The 24,205-nt window shown below is 54.5% G+C and overlaps 11 protein-coding genes across 11 annotated transcripts; 8 read left to right on the plus strand and 3 right to left on the minus strand.

Annotated features, from left to right (window-relative positions):
- The first annotated feature begins 40 nt into the window (after nt 1–40).
- On the plus strand, nt 41–955 carry B0T26DRAFT_726366 (uncharacterized protein). Its single transcript, XM_060442817.1, has 2 exons — nt 41–473; nt 599–955. Exons 1-2 carry the CDS (start codon nt 448–450, stop codon nt 879–881), a joined length of 309 nt encoding a protein of 102 aa, XP_060291471.1. The 5' UTR covers nt 41–447; the 3' UTR covers nt 882–955.
- On the minus strand, nt 956–4,784 carry B0T26DRAFT_862408 (replication factor RFC1 C terminal domain-containing protein). The gene is made up of 5 exons (XM_060447769.1): nt 4,475–4,784; nt 4,365–4,416; nt 4,261–4,302; nt 1,542–4,193; nt 956–1,482 (listed from the first exon to the last, which is right to left on the minus strand). Exons 1-5 carry the CDS (start codon nt 4,572–4,574, stop codon nt 1,182–1,184), a joined length of 3,147 nt encoding a protein of 1,048 aa, XP_060291472.1. The 5' UTR covers nt 4,575–4,784; the 3' UTR covers nt 956–1,181.
- A 45-nt stretch (nt 4,785–4,829) lies between these two features.
- On the plus strand, nt 4,830–6,181 carry B0T26DRAFT_726375 (ribosomal protein L10e/L16). The gene is made up of 3 exons (XM_060442818.1): nt 4,830–5,452; nt 5,508–5,649; nt 5,708–6,181. The coding sequence occupies exons 1-3, from the start codon at nt 5,024–5,026 to the stop codon at nt 5,875–5,877; spliced, it is 741 nt and encodes a 246-aa protein (XP_060291473.1). The 5' UTR covers nt 4,830–5,023; the 3' UTR covers nt 5,878–6,181.
- Nucleotides 6,182–6,473: 292 nt separating this feature from the next.
- On the plus strand, nt 6,474–7,645 carry B0T26DRAFT_755885 (P-loop containing nucleoside triphosphate hydrolase protein; the record flags this gene model as incomplete). Its single annotated transcript, XM_060446021.1, has 3 exons — nt 6,474–6,560; nt 6,617–7,239; nt 7,297–7,645. 3 exons carry the CDS (start codon nt 6,474–6,476, stop codon nt 7,643–7,645), a joined length of 1,059 nt encoding a protein of 352 aa, XP_060291474.1.
- A 958-nt stretch (nt 7,646–8,603) lies between these two features.
- Nucleotides 8,604–9,529, plus strand: B0T26DRAFT_743656 (putative HDEL sequence binding protein; the record flags this gene model as incomplete). Its single annotated transcript, XM_060444289.1, has 4 exons — nt 8,604–8,631; nt 8,704–8,762; nt 8,822–8,888; nt 9,036–9,529. 4 exons carry the CDS (start codon nt 8,604–8,606, stop codon nt 9,527–9,529), a joined length of 648 nt encoding a protein of 215 aa, XP_060291475.1.
- Nucleotides 9,530–11,566: 2,037 nt separating this feature from the next.
- B0T26DRAFT_450764 (uncharacterized protein) lies at nt 11,567–12,014 on the plus strand. The gene is made up of 2 exons (XM_060435106.1): nt 11,567–11,800; nt 11,890–12,014. The coding sequence occupies exons 1-2, from the start codon at nt 11,671–11,673 to the stop codon at nt 11,976–11,978; spliced, it is 219 nt and encodes a 72-aa protein (XP_060291476.1). The 5' UTR covers nt 11,567–11,670; the 3' UTR covers nt 11,979–12,014.
- A 683-nt stretch (nt 12,015–12,697) lies between these two features.
- Nucleotides 12,698–14,174, plus strand: B0T26DRAFT_726382 (uncharacterized protein). Its single transcript, XM_060442819.1, has 3 exons — nt 12,698–12,849; nt 12,929–13,318; nt 13,343–14,174. The coding sequence occupies exons 1-3, from the start codon at nt 12,715–12,717 to the stop codon at nt 13,829–13,831; spliced, it is 1,014 nt and encodes a 337-aa protein (XP_060291477.1). The 5' UTR covers nt 12,698–12,714; the 3' UTR covers nt 13,832–14,174.
- A 2,635-nt stretch (nt 14,175–16,809) lies between these two features.
- B0T26DRAFT_789327 (LicD family-domain-containing protein) lies at nt 16,810–18,662 on the plus strand (the record flags this gene model as incomplete). The annotated part of the gene is made up of 3 exons (XM_060446832.1): nt 16,810–16,857; nt 17,338–18,029; nt 18,124–18,662. The coding sequence occupies 3 exons, from the start codon at nt 16,810–16,812 to the stop codon at nt 18,176–18,178; spliced, it is 795 nt and encodes a 264-aa protein (XP_060291478.1). The 3' UTR covers nt 18,179–18,662.
- B0T26DRAFT_726385 (uncharacterized protein) lies at nt 18,007–18,662 on the minus strand. Its single transcript, XM_060442820.1, has one exon. The coding sequence runs from the start codon at nt 18,526–18,528 to the stop codon at nt 18,283–18,285; it is 246 nt and encodes an 81-aa protein (XP_060291479.1). The 5' UTR covers nt 18,529–18,662; the 3' UTR covers nt 18,007–18,282.
- A 187-nt stretch (nt 18,663–18,849) lies between these two features.
- Nucleotides 18,850–20,758, minus strand: B0T26DRAFT_726386 (WLM domain-containing protein). Its single transcript, XM_060442821.1, has one exon. It carries the CDS (start codon nt 20,457–20,459, stop codon nt 19,293–19,295), a length of 1,167 nt encoding a protein of 388 aa, XP_060291480.1. The 5' UTR covers nt 20,460–20,758; the 3' UTR covers nt 18,850–19,292.
- Nucleotides 20,759–22,183: 1,425 nt separating this feature from the next.
- On the plus strand, nt 22,184–24,077 carry B0T26DRAFT_743659 (glycoside hydrolase family 72 protein; the record flags this gene model as incomplete). Its single annotated transcript, XM_060444290.1, has 3 exons — nt 22,184–22,189; nt 22,521–23,799; nt 23,896–24,077. 3 exons carry the CDS (start codon nt 22,184–22,186, stop codon nt 24,075–24,077), a joined length of 1,467 nt encoding a protein of 488 aa, XP_060291481.1.
- Between the last annotated feature and the right edge of the window lie 128 nt (nt 24,078–24,205).

Here is a 24,205-nt window from a genome sequence, read left to right on the forward strand (position 1 = left end):
AGTAAGTCTACCGACACTTACGGCACCTCTGCTACCTAGCCCATGGAAACCTGCTCATAAAGTGTGATGCAAGTAGGCATACACCATGTGGGATTCTGAATAAACTGCTATGAAAGCGAGCTTGGAGTCCCTTCCTATTAGCATTTTCTGTAAAGTCACTGCAGCAAATGTTTTGTCAAATTCTGGCATATCTAGGTAGGTGTACGTGTATACGTTATGGAGGCCGAGGCCAAAAGAGAGGGCCGGCTGACCCTGGCTTCGCAGTAGTGTGGGCGCATTGGATCTTATCGTCGCCAACTGCCCGGTTCACTAGCCAATCGAGCACGGCGTATTATGCTTTCACTTGTTTTTAGAAGCTATAGCGGGTTACTAAAAGACATGGCTTGTAACTACCTACCTACCTAGTCGGCAAATTAATTTCCCATCGGCCTAGAGCTCCCCACGACCATGTATAGGTTCAAAGCCGGCCTCAAGTAAACATCCAACCCCCCCTCGAACGTTTAACCCCTACCTAGTTCTCCCGATTACTCACCTACCCAAACGCAAGTTTTCTGATGACCTTCGATATCTTTCTTACCAATGCATGTACATACTCTAGGTACCCGCTCCGACGTCTCGTAGTAACCGGCACGGACACGCCCGAGAACTTTAGCCTGCTTTTCGGGTCGCAGCAAATTCCCGACGGCCATGCAGAAACCCGCAAGGAGGTGTTCATGGCGGCAGAGACGCCAGCAGGGTCGCCGATGGCTGCAATGGGCGGCTTTTATGACCAGGGATGTCCCAGGTGGTCGCCGCGGCCGGCGAGCGAGGAGGAGGAAAAGGAGATCCAGAAGCAAGTCGAGTTCAGCCGTACGTTCTCGTCGTTCTTGAGGCCGCCATAAAATGTCAAGGCGGTGGGTTGGACGGCTTTAGCTATAGTTGAAACTACGGTGGGATAGCAGCAGAATGAACACTCCTTTCAAAGGACTAAATGATAGTATTTTTACGCCGCACCGAAAGATATAAAACGTGGCTCTGCTCTATTCCAAAACAGCCGGCATTCCATTGCCATGGGATATCGATGCGTAAATGTACTGACCACCTAGTCAACAAGATAACCTTTCCACCAACAACAGCTGATACTTTATGCTTGTTCGCCAAAAGGAAACGGTTGCCTGTACAGCTCCCCCAACATGAGACTATCACTTCTTTTTGGGCCTTCTACGGCCCTTGGCCTTTCCGCCGTCGTCATCGTCGTCGTCATCATCATTAGCTTTGGCGGCTTTCTTCGCCGGCTTCTTGGCCGTCTTTTTGGGCTGTTTGATATACTTGTCCGTCTTGAGGTCCAGCTCCTCCTCATCCACTTCCACCGCCTCGACAGCGTCACCCTCGTCTTCTTCCTCAATGGCCTCTTCGAGATCGGGAACGTCCCTGCTGCCCTTCTTTGGTGCCACAACGCTGCTGGCTTTCATGAAGGGAAGGGGATGTGACATGGCGTTATAGCTGCGAATTTGTTAGCGTCGGCATCAAGACTGCAGGGCTGAATCCTCGTGGGAACTTACGTTCTCGTAAAAGCGGCCTTGGTCTGCGTTTCAATATTAATATGTTCCTCCGCTTGGTATCCTACCCCAAGTTCCTTGATCGAGTCAAAGTCTTCTCGTGTGAGATAGTAGCTGTCCATCAGCTCAATGACCTCTTCCACGCAATCTCTACCCTCAACCTCAAGCCTCTTGACAATTTGGTGCCAGAGCACGGGCAGATATTGCTGGCGGACTTCATTGTGGTCTCCAGAGGTCTTGAGCCGCATGTGCGAGTGTACTTCGCGCACAAAGCGACCAAGTTTCCCATACTTGCTATTGTTGCCCAGCCAAGATGTGAAGGCCGTCTGGCCCCCGAAAGAGCCGGCAATGAAGCTAGAGGGCCGAACAGTACTGAATACAGCATGCGTAGGCATCAGGCTCCACTGTTGCTGGGGACCGTGGATCATACGGTCGACGAGGTCGCCATCGCTGATGCTTTCCGCTGCCTGGTCGACAAGCTCGAGGTACTTCATGTTTTGCTCTCTTGGACTATAGCCTTGAGAGCTGAGCAGGGCTGGCTTTGACCGAAGGTAGTTCTCCTGGATCATCAGGTAGCTGAATTCGTGGTCATTGAAGTATAGCTCAATCTTGTCATTCAGCGTCGCTTTGCTGGCCGGGCCGAAGAGGCCGCCCCCGATCATCTTCTGACAGATGTCCCAGGGCTTGAGGATGACGTGCTTCTCCCAGGCCTTGGTCATCGACTTGGTCTGGTCAAAGTCCATCAAGACTTGGTCTAGCTTTGCCGTCGAAAGCATATTGACGATCTGCCTGATGTCCTTGTTGCTGCCCTCAATTAGTGCATTGACAACCTGAGCCGGCAGCTTCATGCCCTCTCTATGCGCGATGGTCATGACCCGGGACCGAATCTGGTCGACGGTAGGTCGTTGAAACTTGATGTCGAATGCGACATGATCAAAAGGCTTCATCTTGGGAAGTCTGCGCTCGTTGCAGATCAAGATGAGAGGGACCTCTGTCTTCTTGCAAAACTTGGCAAGGGCACCAACACCACCTCGGTCGCCAGCAGACATGCCATCAACCTCGTCCATCACTAGGACCATCTTCTTCTTGCCAACATCGACTTTCTTGCCGTCTCCAGCAAAAAATCCCAGCAGCGATGTGTTGTTGAGCACGTCGCTAACTCCGCTTTCGACGAGCTTTTTACTGCGGGTGTCACTTGCGTTACTCTCGAGCACGTCGTAGCCTTCCAGATTGGCTGCGAGATGGGCTGCAGTGGTCTTGCCGATGCCTGGCGGCCCAGATATTATAATGGCACGGAACCCGCCCATGCCATCGGCACCTCGCCTCTGGAAGTCGTATTTCTTGTGCTTGGGCCAGTTTTTGAGCCACGACTGTATCCTTTCCACGTTGGCTTTATTGCCGCAGATTTGGTTGAGCTGGGTGGGGGCATATTTCGTCGTCCACAGCTGGGAGAGTGGACGTGTTTGGACAGGAGCAGAAGCAGCCACTCCACGAGCAGCAGCGGCTATCTTGGCCGCCTTGGCCGCCTCCTGCTGCCGTGCCTTCTCTTCGCGCTCCATCTGAACAGCCTCGTCGCAGGCCTTCTTCTCCTCTACCTCTCGCTTTTGCTTGGCCTTCTCGGCGCCCTTTCCAGTGCCACCGTGAGCGGGCATGGTTTTGATGAGGTAGAACAATCCTGCTTCATCAATCGCCTTGATTCCGTGCTCCTGGATCTTTCTCAATTTACTGGGGCCAGCATCGTCACCGAGAACGACGAAGTCGGTTTTGCTGCTCGGCGCTCCTGTAACCTTGCCGCCATATCTCTTAACAAGAGCTACGCCTTCGTCGCGGCTGATGGTCTTGAGTAGCCCAGTGAAAACAAACGACTTGCCCATGAGGCAATTATCCTCCCCGTCGGGGATGTCAGCCGCTCCGGCCATGGGAGGGGGCCCTGCGTTACCCCCTCCAGCACCTTTCCTCCAGTCGAACTTCGCATTCGGATCCTTGGCAGGGGCATCCGGTGCCTGAACTGTGGGAACATTGTCAAGTATGTCACGAATGTCGTCCGGCTCCGGCTCGGCTGCTTTCTTGGCTCTCGGAGCCCGTGGCTTGGCCGGCGCGGGCTTCTTTGCGGGCTTGATTTCGTCATCTTCCTCGTCCTCGCTGTCGGAAACAGGGGTTTTCCGCTTGCGGCTTGGAGTTGCGGCTTTCTTGGCGCTTTTAGAGGGCGTCGGCTTGAAATCTTCGGAGGAATCGGCCTTGGCCTGGGGCTTGCCGGCACGAGATACGACACGCTTAGGTTTTGGCAAGAATTCTTCCTCGCTTTCTTCCTCGGCATAGTCGTCGTTCTTTCTCTTGTTGCCGCCCTTGACGTCGGTCATGAAGATGTCCTCGCCATCCTCATCGTCATCGTCGACAAAATCATCGTCTCGGCTAGGGTTCGCATAATTCGGGGCGGGTTTCTTTTTGGCGCCGTTTGACCCATTCGTGGCTGGCTCTGGGGCAACTCTGGAAGCAGTCGGTTTCGTGCGAGGGCTCATGCGGACCTCAACGCCAGGTCCCACGTGTGTCTTGGATGCAGCTTTCGGTGTTGACTGTGAGGTAGCCGCCTTTGGTTTGGCAGATGCGAAGTATTGAGACGCGGAAGTCTCCACCCCTTTAACCTCTGTCGGCTGTCTGTGACGATCGTCTAAGTCAGTCTAATCGCGCCACGCTGTTACAATATCACAGGGGTGCAACTTACGATGCCTTCTTCCTCGGAGTAGACCGGGTTGGTTTTTTGACCCTATTTAATTGTCAGATCGCGGCCAATGGGGGGGCAAGGCCAGCGGAACGGCATATACTTACTCGACAACCATATCATCGTCATCATCGCTATCGTCAATGACCTTTCGCCCCTCTGCAAAAGGTGTTAGAATCAACCCGGCATTGAACGAGGTAAGATACGTAGTTCTTACTGGTCCGCAACTTTTTGGTGGTATCATCCGCTTTCTTAGGCAAAGGTTTTGGAGGTGGTGCTCCCCCTTTGGGCCCGAAGAAGGAGCGGATGTCAGGCATCTTGTAGTGCGAAGCGGTCGTTGAGGAAGTAAAATCCCAAGAATTTATCAGTGCAGCAATTGAATACGAAGCGGCATCTTAAGTCGGTTTATTTGCGGGGTTAGGTTTCAGGCACTGGCGGGAGCTGAACTGGAAGCAATATTCCACGGATGGAAATCGTTTGACGCGAGCTGGAAATGCGACTAAAGTGGTGACGCGAGTGCCTGGGCCTTGTCGCGCCAGAACGTGACCTGCCCATTAGTTTAGTGGGGCGACGCGAAATTCAAGCAGTACATACAGCCAAGCGCCGATGCGCCAAGTCTGCAGTGTGTTTGGCCGGCGTTTTCCCGAAGTGCACCAGAGCTGGAGCTACGGGGGTGGATTTTCGGACCAGGCCGTGCTCAGTCAATTGCCGCCATCGCTGACCTCCCCGTCGACGGCCTCAGCGCAGTCACAATTCCTCCGCCGCCATGAAGCACAACGCTTCCACAGCGCTCCTCGGCGCCTTCCAGGGGCTGAGGATATCTCCCTTGACGACGTTGCGCCTCTCCACACCCCTTCGGCGGCCGTCAGCAGCTCCCCGCGTTGCTACCGCTATCCCTCATGTCAGGATGTTCTCGGCGACAGCCATCCAGGCCGGGTCATGGCTCGAGCCCAACCTCAATCGCAAGGATAAGATGATGAAGGGCCGTCCTAGGGTGCCCACGGGAGGATCGACAAAAGGCACGACGGTTATTTGGGGAGACTACGGACTGCGCATGTGGGACCACCACCGCAGAATCAGCGCTGCACAGCTTTTCCTTGCCGAGAAGACCATCAAGACGAGGCTTCGTGGCCAGAAATACCGCCTGTTTAAGAGGGTCGCTTGTAATGTCGGAGTCTTCATCAGTGGTAACGAGGTAAGGGAAGGCGCCGTCTCCGGTCTAAGCCACTTTACTAACACCTGGCGCAAAGATAAGAATGGGTAAAGGAAAAGGTTCGTTTGATCATTGGGCAGCCAGAGTGGCCGTCAATCAGGTCGTCTTTGAACTCAGAGGCCAGCTCCACGAACAGGTCGTTCGAGACGCCTTCCGGCTTGCTGGACAGAAACTGCCAGGTACGGGATATCTGAAATCCCCGCTTTTACTTTTACTTCCAGACTGACGCATCTGTAGGGCAATGGGAGGTCGTCAAGAAGGGCGATGCGCCTGTCGTTGGAATCACAAAACTGGAGAACGGCGTTACGTTGGAAGACCTCAAGCGCCCAAGGAAAAAGCTCCCAGAAGTCCCTCTCGAGCCGCCATCGCTTGCGTCCACATCCACCTCGGCGCCTCCTCCCGCATAGGCACTGCATTTTGTGTCTGTTATAAATTGTACAAATATGTAGACCAACTCGGACCCCGTGCGCTGCATCGCGGGATTCCTCTTGGCTGTGTGTCCATTAAAGCTACAGCCCCCGTGCATGTAGTGTTTGCGAGGCGCATCCATGTTCTTTATCTAGATCTGTATGAAGTCGAATACTGCTTATTGCCTAGTAATTGGATTATGTCGCCGTAAAAGTTGGCTCGGAGCAACAATTAACCCGTCTCCTCGTCACAGCACCATCAGAAAATAAGGTATTATTAGACTAACCACTTGCACGCCGCTCCGAGTCAGTCTCTAGACCCATTGTTGCAGTTATTACAGGAATGGTGTGTATACAAAATTGAATGTCTTCTGTGCCAACTTTTTAACTTGTTTCGGGACTCTGGATCTATAGGCCTATAAAAGCATAGGATGTGCTGCAGACACGAGAGCTCATGTGGTCCGTGCGCCGACACACGCTTTAATTGATCTTGGCCTGGGCGCGTCAAGCCTTGGTCTCGACGCGTCTCCCTCAAGTCCCCCGATTTTCAGCAGCAGCACAACGAAACCGTCTCTCAAAGCAAGCAACGATTCACAATGGCGCTGATTGTCGACAAACACCGACCCAAGTCGCTCGATAGCCTAACATATCACGAGGAGCTATCCGAACGATTGCGCTCACTGGTATGGCGTGCAGCAGCCCTGTCGAGTCTCGACCCTAACCTCTAACCGTGTCGCAGGCCCAAAGCGGCGATTTCCCCCACCTCCTCGTCTACGGGCCCTCCGGGGCAGGCAAAAAGACACGAATTGTCGCAACTCTGAAGGAATTGTACGGCCCCGGTGTAGAGAAGATTAAGATCGATGCCCGCGTCTTCCAGACCAGCAGCAACCGCAAGCTCGAATTCAATATCGTCTCCTCTGTCTACCACCTGGAGATAACACCTTCAGATGTCGGCAACTACGATAGGGTAGTCGTGCAAGATCTTCTCAAAGAGGTTGCGCAGACGCAGCAGGTGGACCAGGCAGCAAAGCAAAAGTTCAAGGTTGTCGTCATTAACGAGGCCGACCACCTCACTCGAGATGCTCAGGCCGCCCTCCGTCGCACCATGGAGAAGTACTCTCCCAATCTTCGGCTCATCCTCCTGGCCAACTCAACCGCCAACATCATTGCGCCCATCCGGTCGCGTACGCTGCTCGTGCGGGTTGCTGCCCCCACCCACCAAGAGATCTGCGACGTGCTCGCTGTGTCTGCGAAGAAGGAAGGCTGGCTAGTCGTCAAAGGCCTGCACCAGAGAATTGCCGAAGAGAGCGGGAGAAATCTGCGCAAGGCGCTGTTGATGTACGAGGCAGTACACGCACAGAAGTACATACACCTCCGAATCGCGCCATGGTTTTATAGACCCAGCTAACACGCCGGCAGTGAGAAAGTCACAGACAGCACTCCAATACCGCCTCCGGACTGGGAAGCACTTATTGGCCAGATTGCCAAGGAGATCATAGAGGAGCACACGCCAGCGCGGATTCTCCAAGTCCGGTCCAAACTCTACGACCTGCTCACTCACTGCATACCGCCAACCATCATCCTTAAGACACTCACCTTCAAGCTCATCCCCCAGATTGATGACGGACTCAAAGCAGACGTCATCAGGTGGTCTGCCTTTTACGAGCACAGGATCAAAACAGGAACAAAGGTCATTTTCCATCTGGAGGCGTTTGTAGCGAAGTTTATGCGGATACTCGAAATGTATCTGATGAGCATGGACTTGTGAGGGGATTTTTAGTGGTCCATGTCGAGATGTCGGATTAAATTTGCTTGTCATCGAGGATTCGGCGTCCCGGAGCACGGTCGAGCAGGTCACGACTAGTGAACGACGAGTACTCCGTTGATACCCGGATGCAATGCGGTAGCCACTCCTCGGGCTGAATCTCACTGTACTTTTGCTACTAAAGGGGATACGGCTAATGAATTGCGAGTGAATATTATCACTATTATATACACCATTTCAATTCTGATCCGAGCCAACGTAGGGCCAGTCTTTCAGTTTCGATATGTTCTCATAGCTACCGCTTCCGTCGGAGAAAAGCCTTCAGGGCGAGTCAATGGCGGACCTTCCCGTATTGTAAAGTCCCCCGCCAACAATCACTCGGGATTAGATTGCGAGAAGCATTTGAAGACATTGAAGTACTGCCGTGCCCGTCCACCAGCAAGTGCGTGACAATGATACCAAACCTACCAATGTATCCCAAATAAAGGAGCCTCTGAAGAAATACTATAGGCACCTACCAATCATGACCAGTGTTGGTTTCAGGCTGGATTGGCCTAGTGGAGAGGAAACGCATGGCCCCGATATTTCCGGCAGTTTGGCAGCAAGTGATTGGCCCGGCCAGCCCTGCGACAGGCCTTGCAGGGATGTGGTCGCGCTCTTCCCGCGACAAGGATGTAAGAACCCCATTTTCCTTACCCAACGCCAAAATCGCGTTCGTGTCCTTTTGAGAGAGCTCTCCAGCGGCCCGACGAAGAGCATTGTCCATGCTTCGCCTCTGTATCACCAACAAGCTTCAAAGAAACCCCAACGACGTTCCCACACGCAATATCAGTTCGCCAACTGTTTTGTGCACCGCAATTCCCCCATCAGCAACCTGCTGCGACGGGCAGCTTCGACTTTGCGACCAATTGGCAGGAAACAAAGCCGGAACATAGGGGCTAGCTGCTGTACCGAATTCAAGATGCCTCTCAACATCTTCCGCGTCCTGGGTACGGGCTACTCTTCCCTGGCCGCGAAGACGGGAGCGTAGGGATGCTAATACGGTCTGCGCATTGCCACAGGGGACTTTTCCCATCTCGCATCCATCGGCATTCTCCTCCACAAGATGGTACAGCTCAAGGTGCGCTCGCCCCCAGCCGAAAAAAACGCCATGGGAGGCAACTGGCTAACAGTCGCCAGAGCTGTTCCGGCATCTCTTTTAAATCGCAAGCCCTGTACTTTCTCGTCTACATCACGCGATATCTCGGTAGGGACCCGATTTCTTTTCACGTTTGAATCTGAAGGACGCGATTTGCCGCATTGCTACAAGTCGCTGAGGGGTGTTGGGTCGGGTTTGCTTACGCAAGGAGCGGCGGCGGCGGAGCGCACTTTGGCTAATCGCGAACACAAACAGATCTCTTTGCAACGACGAGCATCTACAACGCCGTCTTCAAGATACTCTTCATCGGCGCGCAGGGGTACATTATTTACCTGATGGTCAACGCGTACAAGCCGACCAACGACCCGAACCTCGACACGTTCCGGGTGCAGTACCTGCTCGGCGGGGCGGCGGTGGTGGCGGTGCTGTTCCCCTACGAGTACTCGCTCATGGAGATCCTGTGGGCGTTTTCGATCTGGCTCGAGGCCGTGGCCATCCTGCCGCAGCTGTTCATGCTGCAGCGCACGGGCGAGGCCGAGACCATCACGGCAAACTACCTCTTCGCCCTCGGTCTGTACCGCGCCCTGTACATCCCCAACTGGGTCTACCGTTACGTCATGGAGCCGAGGCATAAGGTGGACTACATCGCCGTGACGGCCGGCATCATCCAGACGGTCCTGTACAGCGACTTCTTCTGGATCTACTACAACAAGGTGCTCAAGGGCCAGAAGTTCAAGCTGCCCGTGTAGAGCTGTCGCTGCTGATCGCTCTGGCGGTGCTATGGCACTGCCGGGGAGCGTGCGCGCCTGAGAGATGTCGAGCCCCTAGCGAATTGGTTAGAGAAGCAGACGGCTTTCTTTTGCCGTTTGGCCAGCCTTTTTCAAGGCGGCGGCGGAGACAGACGGAGCTTGCCCTGTATGGCCACCCGGACACCCGCGACTTTGATTGCCAGCCTTAATTATCAGGGTATTGTTTTATTAGTTCTCTCCAATGGGTTGCGCCTTTTTGGGGACTTGGAGTTTGCAATGGGGCTAAATGGGAAAACTGAACTGGACGTTACTTCTCAGCCTCGGGTCGGTCGAGCCGAGGTGGAGATATGGACGACAATTTGCATGCTTGGCGTTCGGAGATGCGGCTCTTGTTCTTGGCAGCCTGGTCTATTTTTTTTATTTTATTTTTTTGCATGGGAGGTATGATAGAATGCCGAACAATGTACGTGCTTCGGAGAAGGGGTAGGTGAAGGGAGAGAGGGCTTGAGCAAGAGGCGCACGGTCCGCTGGCTGCCTTGAAGTCGGCTTTCCTCTTTTGTGTGCTGGTATGTGTACATAGGAGATGTGGTGTTGTAGAGAACGGAACATGGAGCAGTGGTTTGCTCTTTTTGTCCCGGGACGTCGCCTCGGCTCGTCCCAGTTCGGCTCATGTGGTGCCCAGGCCACATTGTCACAGCACGGCATGGCATGGAGAAGAGAAACTGACGCACCACACCCACTCATGCAATCACGGTGCCGGCCTGCTCGACAAGGCCGATGACGGGCTTGGCCCATGCTTCTTACACAGCTTCTACTCTTCCCTACCGTATCTTAGCTTGGCCTCTCTGCTTCATCAGCGAGGCAATGATTAGTATTAGCCTTTTTTAAGGCTTCGTCTCGATTTTAAGAACACCAATTCCTTCTCGTTGCTCAATTGACTCTCAACAAGGCTTTGTGAACGTTTGCCGAGCTCACAGCTTCACCCAGCAAGCAAGGATAATACTACTTGACCCAAGCTCCAGGCTGGGTAACATCCTTATTCCATACGCAGCTCACGAGCTGCTACCAACCCGTTCTAGGTGCCAAGTGGAACTGCCTTCCCTACAATTAGGTGGCTGGGTGCAACAGCTAGCAGAACTACTAGTCTGACCCTCCATTAAAATAAAGACGAAAGGGAAAGAAAAAAAAAGAAAGAAGAAAAAAACAGAAAGGCATGAAGACGCTGGTTTCCAGTTGGTTTGGGCAGGGCCCTCGGCTAGGCTAGCTTCGCCGAATCAGACAAAAGCTTGGGTCCGGCTTCTGAACTTCTGACGATTGGGGAAGAGAGCGGGGGGTCTGTGCGCCGCAGTTCACCTCTCGGGAACCACGACCCCCCTGCAGCCTTGCAGCTTTTGGGGTCCTGTCCTGGGGAAAGGAAAAGAGGGGCCGTGCGTGCTCTGACCTCTTCTCTCTCCACACGTTTTGAGAGCTTTTATACCCTTGATGATGGCAACACCTCAACCAAAGGATAGCTGGCACCTACCGAGAATGGGAGTGGTGTAACACGACACACGGCAAGCCATTGACGGGCTTCTCCATCGTGCACACCACAACTACGTACCTAGACTACCAGCAAAAACGCAGTTTTCACTCCCATCCCGTTGTTGTTTTGTGTAACTGAATCCAGGCCAGTATCTGTCAGTCAGTCAGTTAGTCTGATTGGTGCTTGGTGCTTAGTGCTTGGCAAGGGGTGCTTGGCAAGGGGTGCAGTTGCTGTTCTGCTGGGTGGAAACACTTGCACGCGCATGCAGACTGCACACACAACCCCCACTGGCTTTCTTGACAACCACCAACCCCCCAACCCCTTGTTGTTGAGCAAGTTCATGCTCGTCAATCTGTCAGTTAGTCGATGCCGCTCCAGGGCAAGACACTTGCCCAGCTTCGGCTGCTGCATGTTCCCGAAGCAGCCAAGACCCAAGGCCCCCAAGGTCAAGCATGGAGGGTAGTAGCAGAGAAGAGAAGGAGAAGAAGGGCAGAAGAGTGCCGAGCCGGATGGCGGGTGGAAGGGGAGTTTTAGGTCTTGGCTCTTTTTCTCTTCTCACCTGTCTGCTAGTCAGGCCAGGTCAGGGGTGGTTTCGATCCCCGGGCCATCATACAATCGCATGTTGTCGTTCCCTCGCTACAGCTATTCCTGGGCGAGGGTTTCGGTGCCATCCGCGGTGATCTTTCTAGCCAGTTTCCTGTTCGCGATGCCGGGCTGGCTGGCTGCCTGCCTGCCTTTTTACCTACCCGGTGAGCCCGTCCACTCCGTCGACCGTTTGGTTTCCCTCTTTCTCCCTCTTTTTCCCTTTTGCCATTTTGCCTAATACTTGTCAACCAAGTTGGCACTCATCTGCCTGAAAGGATGATCGCCACGTTCCCTTCTTTTCCTCTTGCTTTTGCTGTTGCTGCCGCTGCCACTGCTGCTTGACGGCCCTTTTTGCTATTACACTGCTATTCCAAACTCTTCCGCCGAGCGGTAGGAGAAACAAACATTTGGATATTATCCTTTTTTGCCATTCCTGGGACCCGGCTTCCCGGTTCTGCTGCTGCTACCTATAGCCACCATGGCTAAGAATACATCCCTAATGTCGTCGCCACCGCGGCTTCTCCGCCTCAGTCTTTTTTCCCTTTTAATATTCTGCTCGAGCTGTGCTTGGGCCAGCACCAACACCAACAGTAATGGTAACAGCGTCGCCGACAGGCTACAACAACGACAGCACGGGTTGCTTGGAGGGAGGAGGGTGGGGGAAGCTGCAGATGCCGCGGAGCCAGTATTGAGGAGGGGCGGGGAGAGGATAATACCAGACGCCGCCTCGCCACAGATCACACCGGCGCCCTCGGTCCCAGTCCACGACTTTCTCCTGGCCGTCCGGCAGGACGACGGGCAGATCCAGGCGCTGAGCAACCAGCTGCAGCAGCTATCGGCAGCGTCGCGGTCCGTCAGCCAGGCGAGCCAGCAGGTGAGCCAGAGCAGCCAGCAGCTCAGCCAGTTGCTGCAGCAGGCGACGCAGCAGCTCAGCCAGACGCAGCAGTCGCTAGCGAGCGCGAGGGCCGGGCAGAGTGCGGCCGAGGCAGCGTCGCGCGCCGCCACCCAGGCCGCCCAGGACGCGTCGCGCAGCGCCCAGGACGCCGTCCGCTCCGCCTCGAGCTCCGCCTCGGCCTTCATGGCCAGCGTCACCGGGTCCATGGGCGCCAGCTTCAAGAGCGCCGTCGCCCAGGCCAGCCAGAGCGCCGCGCTCGCCATGAACTCGGCCGCCAGCGTCGTGCAAAAGGCTCAGGCCGACGCCACAGCCGTGAGGGTTAGTTCTTCAGTCTACCTACACCGTCTTCCCCAAGCTTTTCCTAAGTTTGCCACTAACACCATTCATTCATCCACAGAACGAAGCCAACACCCAAGTGCAGCAAGCGCAGGGCGCGGCGCTGTCCGTGACGCAGACGGCGCTAGCCGTGGTCGGCGGCGTCATCGGGTCGTCGCTACTGACGGTAGCAGCGTTTGTGCTGGTGCTGCGGTACCGCCGCCGCCGCCGCCGCGCAGGCGCACACCGCGGCGGCAGCACGGCGGGCAGCCGGGCCAACATCGGGTACCCGGCGCTGACGGGGACGTCGAACAAGGCGGCGCTGGGCAACGGCGTGACCTACAACGAGGCAGACTACGCCGAGAGCAGCTACAGCACCGACGACGACTACCCGGCCGACATCAAGGCGCCGCTTCCGGCGCTGGTGCCGGGGCGCGCGCTGAGCCGCAAGAAGAGCACCGCCACTGAAAAGAACAACAACAACAACAACAACAACAACAACAACAACAACAACAACAACGACGACGACGACGACGACGACGACGCCGCCGCCGCCGCCGCCGCCAGCACCATGGGCCTGGCCGTCAGCTACTACACGCCCATGACAGCAACACCACCACCGCAGATGGCCACCATGGTGACGGTCAAGAACGGCATCAACGCCAACAATGTAAACGGCGGCGGGTTCCAGCTCGGCGACCCGCCACCGCCCCGTGGCGCCAACACCAAGTTCACCCTCTTCCCCAAAGCCAGCAGCGACACGTCGAGCATCAGCAGTCCACAGATGCAGGCGCTGGCCGGCAACTACTCGCCCATGAGCGATGCCGCTGGGCCCAGTAGTGGGCTGCGGCAGCAGAGAGCGTCGTCACGGGGCGCCGCAGCGTTCCCCAGCCTCGACACGTGGCTGCGTGCCGGTACCGTGAGTCCGTTCGCTACGCTTCGAAGGGGCCAGGGACAGGGCTCGCCTGATGCCGGGCGGAGGTGATGTTTATTTATTTTAATGGCATTTCGGGACGGGGGGCGGCATGGTTTGATTTAGCGGGTGGAGAGGGCTTTTTTTGCTTAATCTTTTTTTTTGGTTGGGCTACGTGCCTAGAAAGTGAGGCAGGGGTGCAGAGCGTGAGGAGATACCTACCTGCCCCTATACATATACCCCTTTTTCTTTCTTCGGCTTCTTCTCCGCCAAGGACTCACCTAGCCACTTGATCTACCTTACTTAATCATGTAGTAAAACGCTTTACAAGTTTATTCATCCCGTGCTCCCCAATGTCCGATATTTTGTCTGATATATCTACGGAGTGTTCCTAGACTATGTGGCTCGAGTTCGGATAGTGATGCAGTCTAAACCCGCCAAGGGGGGGACAAGTTCATGCCAAGGTAGTGAAAGAGATGGGGCAAGGAAGAGCGTCTCATTCGAGCGCCTAGTTAGAGCCTGCCAGCTCAAGTCGCAAACAAATGAGAATACTAACCGGTAGGGTCTGCTTAATAATCCGTAATCTAGTCCCTGAACAATGGTTAGCGCTGCACGGAGGAAGCCGGGGATTACGGAGTATGCTGAGTAGGCCGGGGCACATTTGCTCTGGTATCTATTGCATGGAGACAATTAAAGGCTTTGGGATTATGTATTAGGCGCCCCGGCAGCTACCTACCGCTTCCCTCGGAGAAAAGGCTTCCAGGCGAGTCCTGAGGCTCTTCACATATTGGAAAGTCCCGTCCCACGCCGACAAACATTCAGCGGGGGACTGGACTACGCAAAATGGCCCTTACGGCTCGTTTGCCTGCGATTTCGCACACCCCCAGAATTTTGGCCCCCTTAGACACAGTCTAGACACTGGCTAGGGTGACAATCACCTAATTCTAGGAGGCAACGTAGCTTTGCGGTTTCACCAATTACATTGTATCTGCTGTGCGCACTTGCATAAGGCAATCTTCAACTTGGATTGGGCAGGCAGCAATTTCCAACTAGTTTCAGACTTTCTTCAAAAGCGATCTCACTCCCCCCCCCCCTGTATTACGATAACCTAGATTTATTCCATGGTGTTGAGAAGTCTTGGCAGCGAACGCCACTACAGCCGTTAGGGTATTAGTGGCACTTTTGTGAGTGCACAACCCAGGGATTCGGGAAGTCTTGGCAATCGTCTGCCGCATCGCCGCATTTCTTGGCGATGGAGTTCCCGCACTCTTACTCCGCATCGCACGCGGCACTTGCTCACAATGGCACAAGAAAAGTTTCAGCTTCAGGACTACACCCATATGTATTTTCCACTGTCACCTTCCAGCAACAAAATTTTAATTGGAATGCATGCGCCCGGAAATGATCGGGTTTTGACTGGAGCGCCTGTCTGCTGCACGCCCGGCAGCCCGGCACGATAGTGCTCGTCCAGGCTGCAAAAGTGCGCTTCTTCCATGCTAGGTTCGGACATCAGCGCGAAAAACAGACGACGGGGGCGGAAAGCCCGCTGACGATTGGGGGTTCGGAGCAGGTGGCTGGCAGACTAGCGAGCTGCGGGCGGCGGGGTGCAAGAAAATGCGAATGGGGAAACGAGAAAAAAGGAAAAGAGGGAAAGGATGCAATGATCGAAACGTGCTCGTCCGGCAAGCTCCATGTTCTCACGTGTGGTCGTCGTCCAACGTCGTCAGCCGTTAGTCTCCCTGTCCTCCCTAATTTAGCTAGCAACGCTCCATCCCTACCGGGTTGTGGGGGGGGGTGTAACATCGCGGTCAAGGCGGTTCTACGGAGTAAGCCCCCTTCCACCGCCGCCCAACTCATCAAAGGTACCGCAGGTTGGTTGTGTTTGATTAGGTCGCGTGCGTGCGTGTTTGCGTGCTAGCACGCAGGCTTTTCAAAAGAGTTACGCAAGCCCGGCGGCGCTACTTACCGACACCGACCCCCTCCTGGCTCTTCCCCGGCGAGACTAGGAACAAAGGGACCCTTCTTGCCTTGGGATCTAACTTTGACGAGTAAGGCCGGAACAGGGCTGCAAAATGCCGTCCCCAAGGTAGGACCCGCTGCCGCGACCAAACTCCATGTCTTGGCGCTCGCTGCTGCCCTGCCCTGGCCTTGCGAAACGCATCAACGAACGTTGCTCCGTAGGTCCTGCGCGCTACTCGAAGCTTGATCTATTCTTAGGGCGAGTCTCCAGACCTTTGGTTGCAGTCGCGGATGACGTTTGGTAGCAGGCAACACCCTCCGCTGCACCTAGTACTAGGATGACCACGCGCCAGTGGGTTCGCACGGGCTGGCGAGGGGGACGGGAAGGTGCAACCCTCGAGGTCATTCGCGCCGTTTGCGAACCGGCAGGCGCGGGCCGCCCACGACTGATAAGGACCTGGAAATCACTCCGCGGCCATGGAAGTTCCCTAGGGTTTGCAGGCCTGCACTATCTGAGAATGGACTATGTAGGTCTGGGCAGGTCCAAGGACCACAGCACAACGCACGCAAGGCGTCGGGTTCACGTGTAAGTGTAACGAAGTGTCCGACTTTACCGTGCGTGCGAGGAATTCAAGGTTCGGAATTTACCCTCCACCTCTCCTTCCTCTCTCTCCGGTCTAGTCCAAGTGCCCTGGCTGCGCCGAGACGTTGCGGCTGGCCAAAGACGGGCCTACCTTGCCTGAGGTAGTGACGCACGCCCTTCTAGACTCGTTCCCCCCTGGCCCCCCTGGGTCCCATCCCCATCCTCCTAGCTAGGGGATGCTATTCTTTTATTCAATGACAAGTGCCTGGCGCCAACGGGCTATCCCTTTCTCCTCGTCACCTACGCAGTCGGATTGCGTGGCCAAATGCTCTAGCAGTTTCAGTTGGCTGTGGAGTCCTTAAAATTGTTATCACTAGCAGATCCCAACTTGCCCTGCCTCGTCAGGCCTCGTCATGTCCATGACTTCGAATTCCGTGTCGTACCTATCTCGTGTCCTCGCTTGCTCTTATTTGCTTTCGGGATCCAATGTGGCGTCCAGTGTTCCGAGATGTGGCCTGAGATCCCTTCAGCTCTTATTCCGCTGCTAAATCTGCCAGTCGATTCATGGCCCTTGACAAAAGCCAGCCTCCCCTTTTGTGTGCCTCCTTCAGCGGGCTGCCACCTTGTTCAACCCGTCCAAGGCACAGCCTAGCCTGAGTGAACTAGATCTAGCTTGTCCTCTTTGGTTCAAACCATCGCCGTCGACATGAGAAACCTTGCTTCTATTCCTATGCAATCCCTCCTCCTGCTGTCAGGCTTGCTGGCCTCGCCACTGCTCATTAACGCAGCAGCAGTCCCAGCGAACCTCTTCCAAGACGCAACTACAACAATAGCGGGAGCAGAAGCAGCCGTGAGCCTACCACCGGTGGGAACACACGACAACCTCGCTGCATCAAACACCGCTGCGAGTCCTTTCCCAGCTGAAACCGCAGCCAGTCCTCCACCGCCAGTAGTAAAACCGGTCAAGCTTGCCTCAATACACAACCCTCACCTCCGACCGCCAGCCGGCGGCTTCGAATACAAATATTTCCAAGAGCCAGGCGAGAGCCTCGAGCTGGGCCACTACGACATACGATACTTCCATGGCGAGGTCGAGTACGAGGAACACCGGGAAACGCTGCGTCATCTAATCCGGTCTTACCTAACCGTGTTCCAGCACCTCGGAGTCGAGACATGGCTGGCACACGGCACGCTGCTAGGGTGGTGGTGGAACGGCCGCATCATGCCGTGGGACTTTGACCTGGACGCGCAGGTGAGCATATCGACGCTCAAGTACCTGGGGGAGAACTACAACCGCACGCTGCACACGTACGAGTACTTCGACGACGGCGACCAAGAGGCTGTCGGCAACAACACCTACGGCAAAGACGGTGGCGGCGAGCAGCAGAAGAGGAGCAGCAGGCCCACCAAATCCCGAACCTACCTCCTCGACATCAACCCGGCCAGCGCCACGCTCGAGCGCCAGCAGGGCCTGAACGTCATCGACGCGCGCTGGGTCGACACGAGCAACGGCATGTTCGTTGACATCACGGGCCTCGCCGAGCGCACCCCCGACTACTCGCCCGGCGTGTGGAGCTGCAAGAACTACCACCGCTACCGCACCCGCGACCTGTTCCCCATGCGCCGCTCCGAGTTCGAGGGCGTCCCGGCCACGGTCCCCTACAGCTTCGAGGCCATCCTGCGCGAGGAATACGGCGAGAAGAGCATGGTGGCCACCCATTGGCAGGGGTGAGTTTATTGCTTTTACCTTCTTTGCTTCCCCTATCCCTTTCCCTGCCCCCTTTTAAAACCCCCCTTCTAACTGAAATTCTCGCGTCGATAGCCACCACTGGGCACCCAATCTAAAGGAGTGGGTGAAGGACCTGGAAACCCAATAGCCCGATATTTGTCTCGGGGCAACATAGTGAAGGAAGTGTAGGGGACACTCGAAAATGCCCCGTCGTATTTTGTTTTTATGGTATCTCGCCATCTGTTTTGCTGTCTACACATGAAGCGACATGATACGACATGTCGTTTTTGGTAGGGACTGGCTAGGTACTAGGTTAGGTAGCCTCCCGAGGCCATTTTCGTCTGTACATATTTGCCTTTTTTCAACCCGACTCCGTCGAGAGTTTGGTTCTCTACATACATACATATTATATTTGAGTCGTCTACCAGGTCCTGTAAATACCGACAGGCTGTTGTTTCTGTTAATAATAAGCTTGTCCAGGCTTCTGTCACTAGCCATCACAAATTAAACGCCGCAGAGCAAATTCCTGCATATACCTCGCTCCGTGTGTCTCATCTGTCCTCCGGATTTGATATTTAACAACAGTTTATTGCAACGAGGGCGTGCGTATGCGTGTCAAGGCTCAAGTTCTGACCTCCATCCTTGCATGAGATCGGTCTTCTGGTGTAGGCAAGCCTAGAGTTGGTATGACATACGAAAGAGTCGATCGGTTGGTCAATGCTGGTGCTGCACGGGCCCGATTCACATCCGTATTCTCAAGCATGAAAGGACGCCAAGCACAAAGGCTCAAAACATGGGGACAGAAGAGTCCACAAGAAGTACTGCACAGTCAACTGAATATTGACGCTGTTGTGATGATATCGAAAATGTTTACATGGATCCCGCTGAGAAAAAAAGGCCGCTTGAGGCGAGTCTATATGCCCCGGGCTTTAACCCCCAACAATGAAAAACGGCAAATGACGGTTTCACCTTCATTCCAAACCGCAAATGGCATATCCGCTATGGTTATCGTGACGTCGATGCGGTCCGTCCTCTCAGAAAGCAGTGGTGGCAGACAGCCACCGTCATGATACCCCTATAGTGAACACAATCGCCCCCCTTCGTATCGCTTCCCGAGCCCGGGCCCCATCATCAGCTGTTAGAAATATCTCCCAACCGCAGGTTCCAAGGATATTCTGCATCCCGCCCTTTCCAACCGTCTATAGAGACATCTTCGCTACTTCCTTCCGGCTAGTCCTTATGTCATCTACTGTATAGACTACCTAGGACTGCTGTCCCTCCTTGTCCTGCTTGTCCTGAATGTCCTGAGACGATTCATCGGGGCTTTTCTCAGGCTGGCTCGGGGTTGCCTTCGGTTTCGACCACCTACGGTCGATTGCGTGGGCGATGATTAGCCTCCGATCAGCATCAGGCTGATCGATTTTCTCCCTAGTGTTATCATCATTTCTGGAGCCACCACCTAGGACATAGGTTCCGCCGTACCAGGCTCCGTTGTCTGCGACCTCGTCCTCTCGCGAGGGCGCAAATTCGAGGGTACTTAATGGGCGCCCGGCCTTAGCCCAGTCCGCAGCGGCAACCTCGCGCTCGATTTGATGGCACAGATCCCAGAACTTCCGATCGTGCGGTCCGTAGACATTATGGGCGAGCTCGTGACATAGCGTCTTACGCACGGTGGTGTAGTCGCGCCAACCTAACATATCGTCGGTTCGCAGGCGCAGCTCAATGACCTCGCCGTGGTTGCGGTTGAGCCCTAGGGTCCGCGATACGCCCTCGTGTGTCGCATTAGTGTGCTCGCGGGGGTCCATCTCCGTAAGTAAACCGACGCTCCACTGGTGCTTTTTCATGGCGGCCTTGATGCCGATATCACCCCTGAGTTTCATCAAGAAGTTCATACTAGTGTCCGCCTGGGGAAGGTATCTCAGGGGACGCAACGACAAGAACGTGTAGGGGTCGTAACTAGCGGGCTTCGTCGCGGCCTTGACACGCTTGTCCCACCGTTGAGCGAGAGCGGCTCGCCGATCTTTTGCAGCCTTAAGGGCTTCTATAAACGAGGCAAGTTCTGCTAGCTTTGGTGCTAGGAGCCGTATGGTGGTGCCGTGGAGTCGTTCGAGCAGGAATTCTTGGTCCTGGGGGTATTTGATAAGCGACGGCACACCCGGCTGGGGTTTCTCGACGATGGCTTTGCACACGTTCCAGTCGTATTTCGGGTAGTAGTTCCAAAACGCGAGAATCATATCCTCGAACAAGTCGCCTACGTGGAAAGAATACTCCTTATTTTGCATACTCTCGGGGGCGAACTTGATTTTAAGCCTCAGGGGTCCATGGGGTCGGTCGACAGCTTCGCCGAGTAAGGGCGAGACGGACTGTTCATCGCCGACTAAGGGCGGCGAGATAGACCTGTCTTCATCGGCCCGCTTATCGGATGCCATGGTGAAAGACAACCTAACGTGGGCGCCGAAACCAGGCGAACGATACGTCGAGTTTATGGGTTTCTTGTTTGTCGGTCGGAATGAACCGGAAGTCGTACGGATCTTCCTGGTAACCCAGACAAGATAACTTTCCAATAATTGCGTATCAGGCACAAAGTGTCGTAGGGACTACTGCTGTGAAGAATGGATGCAAGATGAATGATGCCTAGAAGGAACTGTAGCGCGACGACGGAAAAACGGTGCCCTGTTGCGAAGACGGTTGAAAATAAATTAGGTTGCGTGTTCGGGCTTCAGCCTCGGGAAAGAGGTCACGTTAACCTAGATGCGCCTGCCGGACTTCCATGACGATTCTAGAAGCAACGGGTTTGTCAGGCAAACCGCTTTGTCATCCCGCTCGCCATGTGCTGGAGCCCGGGCCATGGCGCCTGACTTGCTCATGGGAGCTTTTGATTCAATATTGCTAACTTGCTACCTTCCCTTGAATTCTTTCTTTAGAAACTCAGGTAGGTAGCTGAATGTCTATTTGAAGGTATCCGGAATTTCGGAAATCAAATTTTAGGATGGCTAGGAATGGTAAATAATATGAGATCCAACATTGTCATTCTGACCAAATTCGGAATGTTTGTTAGCGCGGGACTTTTTAACAGGGAAAGCTCTCATTCTAGGTTTCTTACCGCTCACTCGAGGTAAAAGCTTTCTCAAAGTAAGGCAGCGATCTGGAGCACCTGAAACTTATAGAACTCTAGAGACACATCTCTTCTCTTTAAGAAACATCTGACAAAGGCTTTCCTTAGCCGATTCATATGCTGCAATCCTCACTCTTCCCAAGTACCGCGCTAATATTTATTCGAAAATTAGACTGCAATCAACACGAAACCTAAGTGAGGTAGGTAATCGTACGGAGTACTTTTCAATCAGCTGTTCCAAGTTCATTCTTTCCATAAAACAAACTATTTCAAAGACCGACTTGTCCTTTTGCAAAACAAGGCGTCACTGTTTTGGCGGGGACCCCCGTTGAAGATCGATGCGGGTAAGAACGTTGCGCTCCTCAACCAGGTACGTGCCTGCATGTAGCATTGTGAACGATAAGGTTAAATAATCGTGACAGCGGGCTCCAACACCTCATCCATATGACCGCACCAGAGCACTATAGGTCCGCCGATCTATCAAGACGTTGACTCTAAGAGCGCCGCCGTTCTTTTCACGGAAAACTTTGCATAGAGTGCCTCGCGGTTCATCTTCACTTCAATCCGAGTCGTATCCGTAGTTCGTATCCAAGGCACCTGCCATTTTCGGGGGCATGGCCACGAACGAGTCTAGCGCTGCCCCCAACATTGATTGTGCCTGAATTGGAAAGCGTGTCCGAGTTCTTTTTGGGAGCAAGACACGACGTGGGCGTGACTGTCAATACATACCGGAGTGACTGCCCTGTAATTCTGGATTCCATCAGAGCTTGCTGTGCGTTCCTCCTGCAAATCGACGTAATTACAGGGTACCTCTCATCCCACCTTCTTGGCAATCTGGTGGGGATTTCGAGATCAGGGCAGGCGCGAACCCATCGTCACGTCTTCTTGGCCCTGGAATGAGGCCGCTGTCGTCCCAACTCGCCGCATCGTGTTGCTTGTTGGTTTCTCTTCCACTTCCCTCGCCTCGACACTCGCTCGCTCAATGGAAGCAACAAGGAAGGGGCTTTTGGTCGGGGATTTGGCTCTTCTTTTTTCTCCATGCTTGTACCTTTGAGCAACCAACAATCTTTTATCGCTTTCATTGCTGCAGAGAAGCCACAAAACAGCATCTGATCACCCACCGCCACCACCAATCACCAATCACGAATACTACGGAAAATACCACTTCGGTAGAGCTACTGGTGGCTTTCCCTGCCCAACCAAGACAATGCGTGTATGCTGCGTATTTTCCTTCTCTACACACTCATACTGTTAATAGCGTCATTCCGAGCCGTTACATGCCGAAAAGAAACAATGGCAATGCCTAGGCTTGCTTGCCTGGCTCGGACTTCGGAATCGCAGCCGAGAGGGAGCTTGCTAACGCATGGGCGCGTAGATTTATTTAGCGCTTCTCGCCCTCGGCGCGACGCTTGCCAATGCGGTGCCGTCCTTGGAAGTAGTTGACAACTACTTTGTCAATCCGGCAACGAACACCCGCTTCCAGATCGTTGGCGTTGCGTACCAGCCCGGCGGCTCGTCTGCTTACGGAACCCAGGCGGGCGTCGACCCGTTGAGTGACAAGGATATCTGCCTCCGGGATGCGGCCATCTTGCAGGTTCTGGGCGCCAACGCAATCCGCGTCTACAACTTGAATCCGGACCTGAACCACGACGAGTGCGCAAGTATTTTCAATGCGGCCGGCATATATATGCTCCTCGACGTCAACTCGCCCCTGCCCGGCGAGTCCCTGACCAGCGTGGAGCCCTACAAATCCTACTATGCTGCCTACCTGAACCGGACCTTTGCTGTCGTTGAGGCCTTCAAGGAATACCCCAACACGCTTGCCTTCTTCTCTGGAAACGAGGTCATGGATGATGAGACGACATCCACCTGGGTCCCTCCGTACATGCGGGCAGTTACGCGTGATATCAAGAACTATGTCGCTGCACACTCAAAGCGACCCATTCCTGTTGGCTACTCGGCGGCTGATGTTCGCAACATACTGTTTGACACATGGAACTACTTCCAGTGTGTCGAGAATGGTGACCAGAAAGACATGAGCAAAGTAGACCTCTTCGCTCTTAATAGCTACAGCTGGTGCGGCAACAGCTCCTTCACCGAGTCTGGCTACAATGTTTTGGTCGAAGGCTTCACTGGCAGCTCTGTGCCCGTCTTCTACTCCGAGTTTGGTTGCAACAACCCCGCCCCACGGAATTTCAGCGAGGTTTCCACCATCTACGGGTCGCAGATGACGGGCGTCTTTTCGGGTGGCATTGTGTATGAGTACACACAGGGAGTCAACGAATTTGGCCTGGTCAACATAAGCTCCGACGGTTCCGTTATTCTCACGAGCGACTTTCACTCTTTGAAGGCTCAATATGCGAAGCTCAATTTTACCCAAATCCAAAGCACCCCAGCCCCGAAGCCAGGCTCGGGCCCAAAAGCGCCTGCCTGCAACCCTAAGCTGATAACCGATGATGTGTTCAGCACAAACTTCACGCTCCCTGTGCTTCCCCCGGGAGCCAAGGAAATTATTCAAGGTGGCGTCAGCCAAGCGCCCTCGGGAAAGATTGTGAAAATCAGCGATTACTCTGTCAAGCACACTGTGGCGAATGCCGACGGAAGCGTCCTTGTCAAGCTGGCTGTCAAGCCGCTGCCAGATAATGCCTTCAACAGTACGTTGAAACACCCCAAAAGAAGCCCTCAGTGGCTGTTTTCAGCTTTGGCTTCTTGGCTCCGTCGCAACCTGATGTTGTACTGATATGATGCAGTTCCCGGCTCTAATGAGGCCGTATCTACGGCTGCTCCCAGCCCCACGACCACGGCCGCCACGGGTACAACCAGTGCTCCCGCCCCCACCCAGAGCAAAGATGCCGGCAGCAAACCTGTTGCCGTTGTCCTTCCCGCTGTCGCCATGGGGGCGTTCGCAGTCCTGGCCGGAATCGCCATCTAGGTCAGGCGCCGGTACTTGGCTATAGAGTTAGACCCAGACCATCACGTCTTCCCGCTGCCACGGCTCCAACCACTCCGCGCCCCTGGTATAGCTGACTGGCGATGTCGCCTCTTTGCTCTTCGTACGAG

This window comes from Lasiosphaeria miniovina (assembly GCF_030549165.1).
Source record: "Lasiosphaeria miniovina strain SMH2392-1A chromosome Unknown B0T26scaffold_7, whole genome shotgun sequence".
Classification (NCBI taxonomy): Eukaryota; Fungi; Ascomycota; class Sordariomycetes; order Sordariales; family Lasiosphaeriaceae; genus Lasiosphaeria; species Lasiosphaeria miniovina.

Coding starts and splice junctions, on each gene's coding strand:
- B0T26DRAFT_726385 (XM_060442820.1), bottom strand. CDS start 18,528: ATGGCTAGTGACAGAAGCCTGGACAAGCTTATTATTAACAGAAACAAC.
- B0T26DRAFT_726386 (XM_060442821.1), bottom strand. CDS start 20,459: ATGGCATCCGATAAGCGGGCCGATGAAGACAGGTCTATCTCGCCGCCC.
- B0T26DRAFT_726375 (XM_060442818.1), top strand. CDS start 5,024: ATGAAGCACAACGCTTCCACAGCGCTCCTCGGCGCCTTCCAGGGGCTG. Junction 5,453..5,507: donor TCTTCATCAGTGGTAACGAG/GTAAGGGAAGGC, acceptor CCTGGCGCAAAG/ATAAGAATGGGTAAAGGAAA. Junction 5,650..5,707: donor TGCTGGACAGAAACTGCCAG/GTACGGGATATC, acceptor ACGCATCTGTAG/GGCAATGGGAGGTCGTCAAG.
- B0T26DRAFT_726366 (XM_060442817.1), top strand. CDS start 448: ATGTATAGGTTCAAAGCCGGCCTCAA. Junction 474..598: donor AGGTTCAAAGCCGGCCTCAA/GTAAACATCCAA, acceptor TACATACTCTAG/GTACCCGCTCCGACGTCTCG.
- B0T26DRAFT_862408 (XM_060447769.1), bottom strand. CDS start 4,574: ATGCCTGACATCCGCTCCTTCTTCGGGCCCAAAGGGGGAGCACCACCT. Junction 4,417..4,474: donor CACCAAAAAGTTGCGGACCA/GTAAGAACTACG, acceptor CACCTTTTGCAG/AGGGGCGAAAGGTCATTGAC. Junction 1,483..1,541: donor AAGGCCGCTTTTACGAGAAC/GTAAGTTCCCAC, acceptor ACAAATTCGCAG/CTATAACGCCATGTCACATC.
- B0T26DRAFT_726382 (XM_060442819.1), top strand. CDS start 12,715: ATGGCCAGCGTCACCGGGTCCATGGGCGCCAGCTTCAAGAGCGCCGTC. Junction 12,850..12,928: donor CCGACGCCACAGCCGTGAGG/GTTAGTTCTTCA, acceptor ATTCATCCACAG/AACGAAGCCAACACCCAAGT. Junction 13,319..13,342: donor AGAGCACCGCCACTGAAAAG/AACAACAACAAC, acceptor AACAACAACAAC/AACAACAACAACAACAACAA.
- B0T26DRAFT_450764 (XM_060435106.1), top strand. CDS start 11,671: ATGTTGTCGTTCCCTCGCTACAGCTATTCCTGGGCGAGGGTTTCGGTG. Junction 11,801..11,889: donor CCTGCCTTTTTACCTACCCG/GTGAGCCCGTCC, acceptor TTGTCAACCAAG/TTGGCACTCATCTGCCTGAA.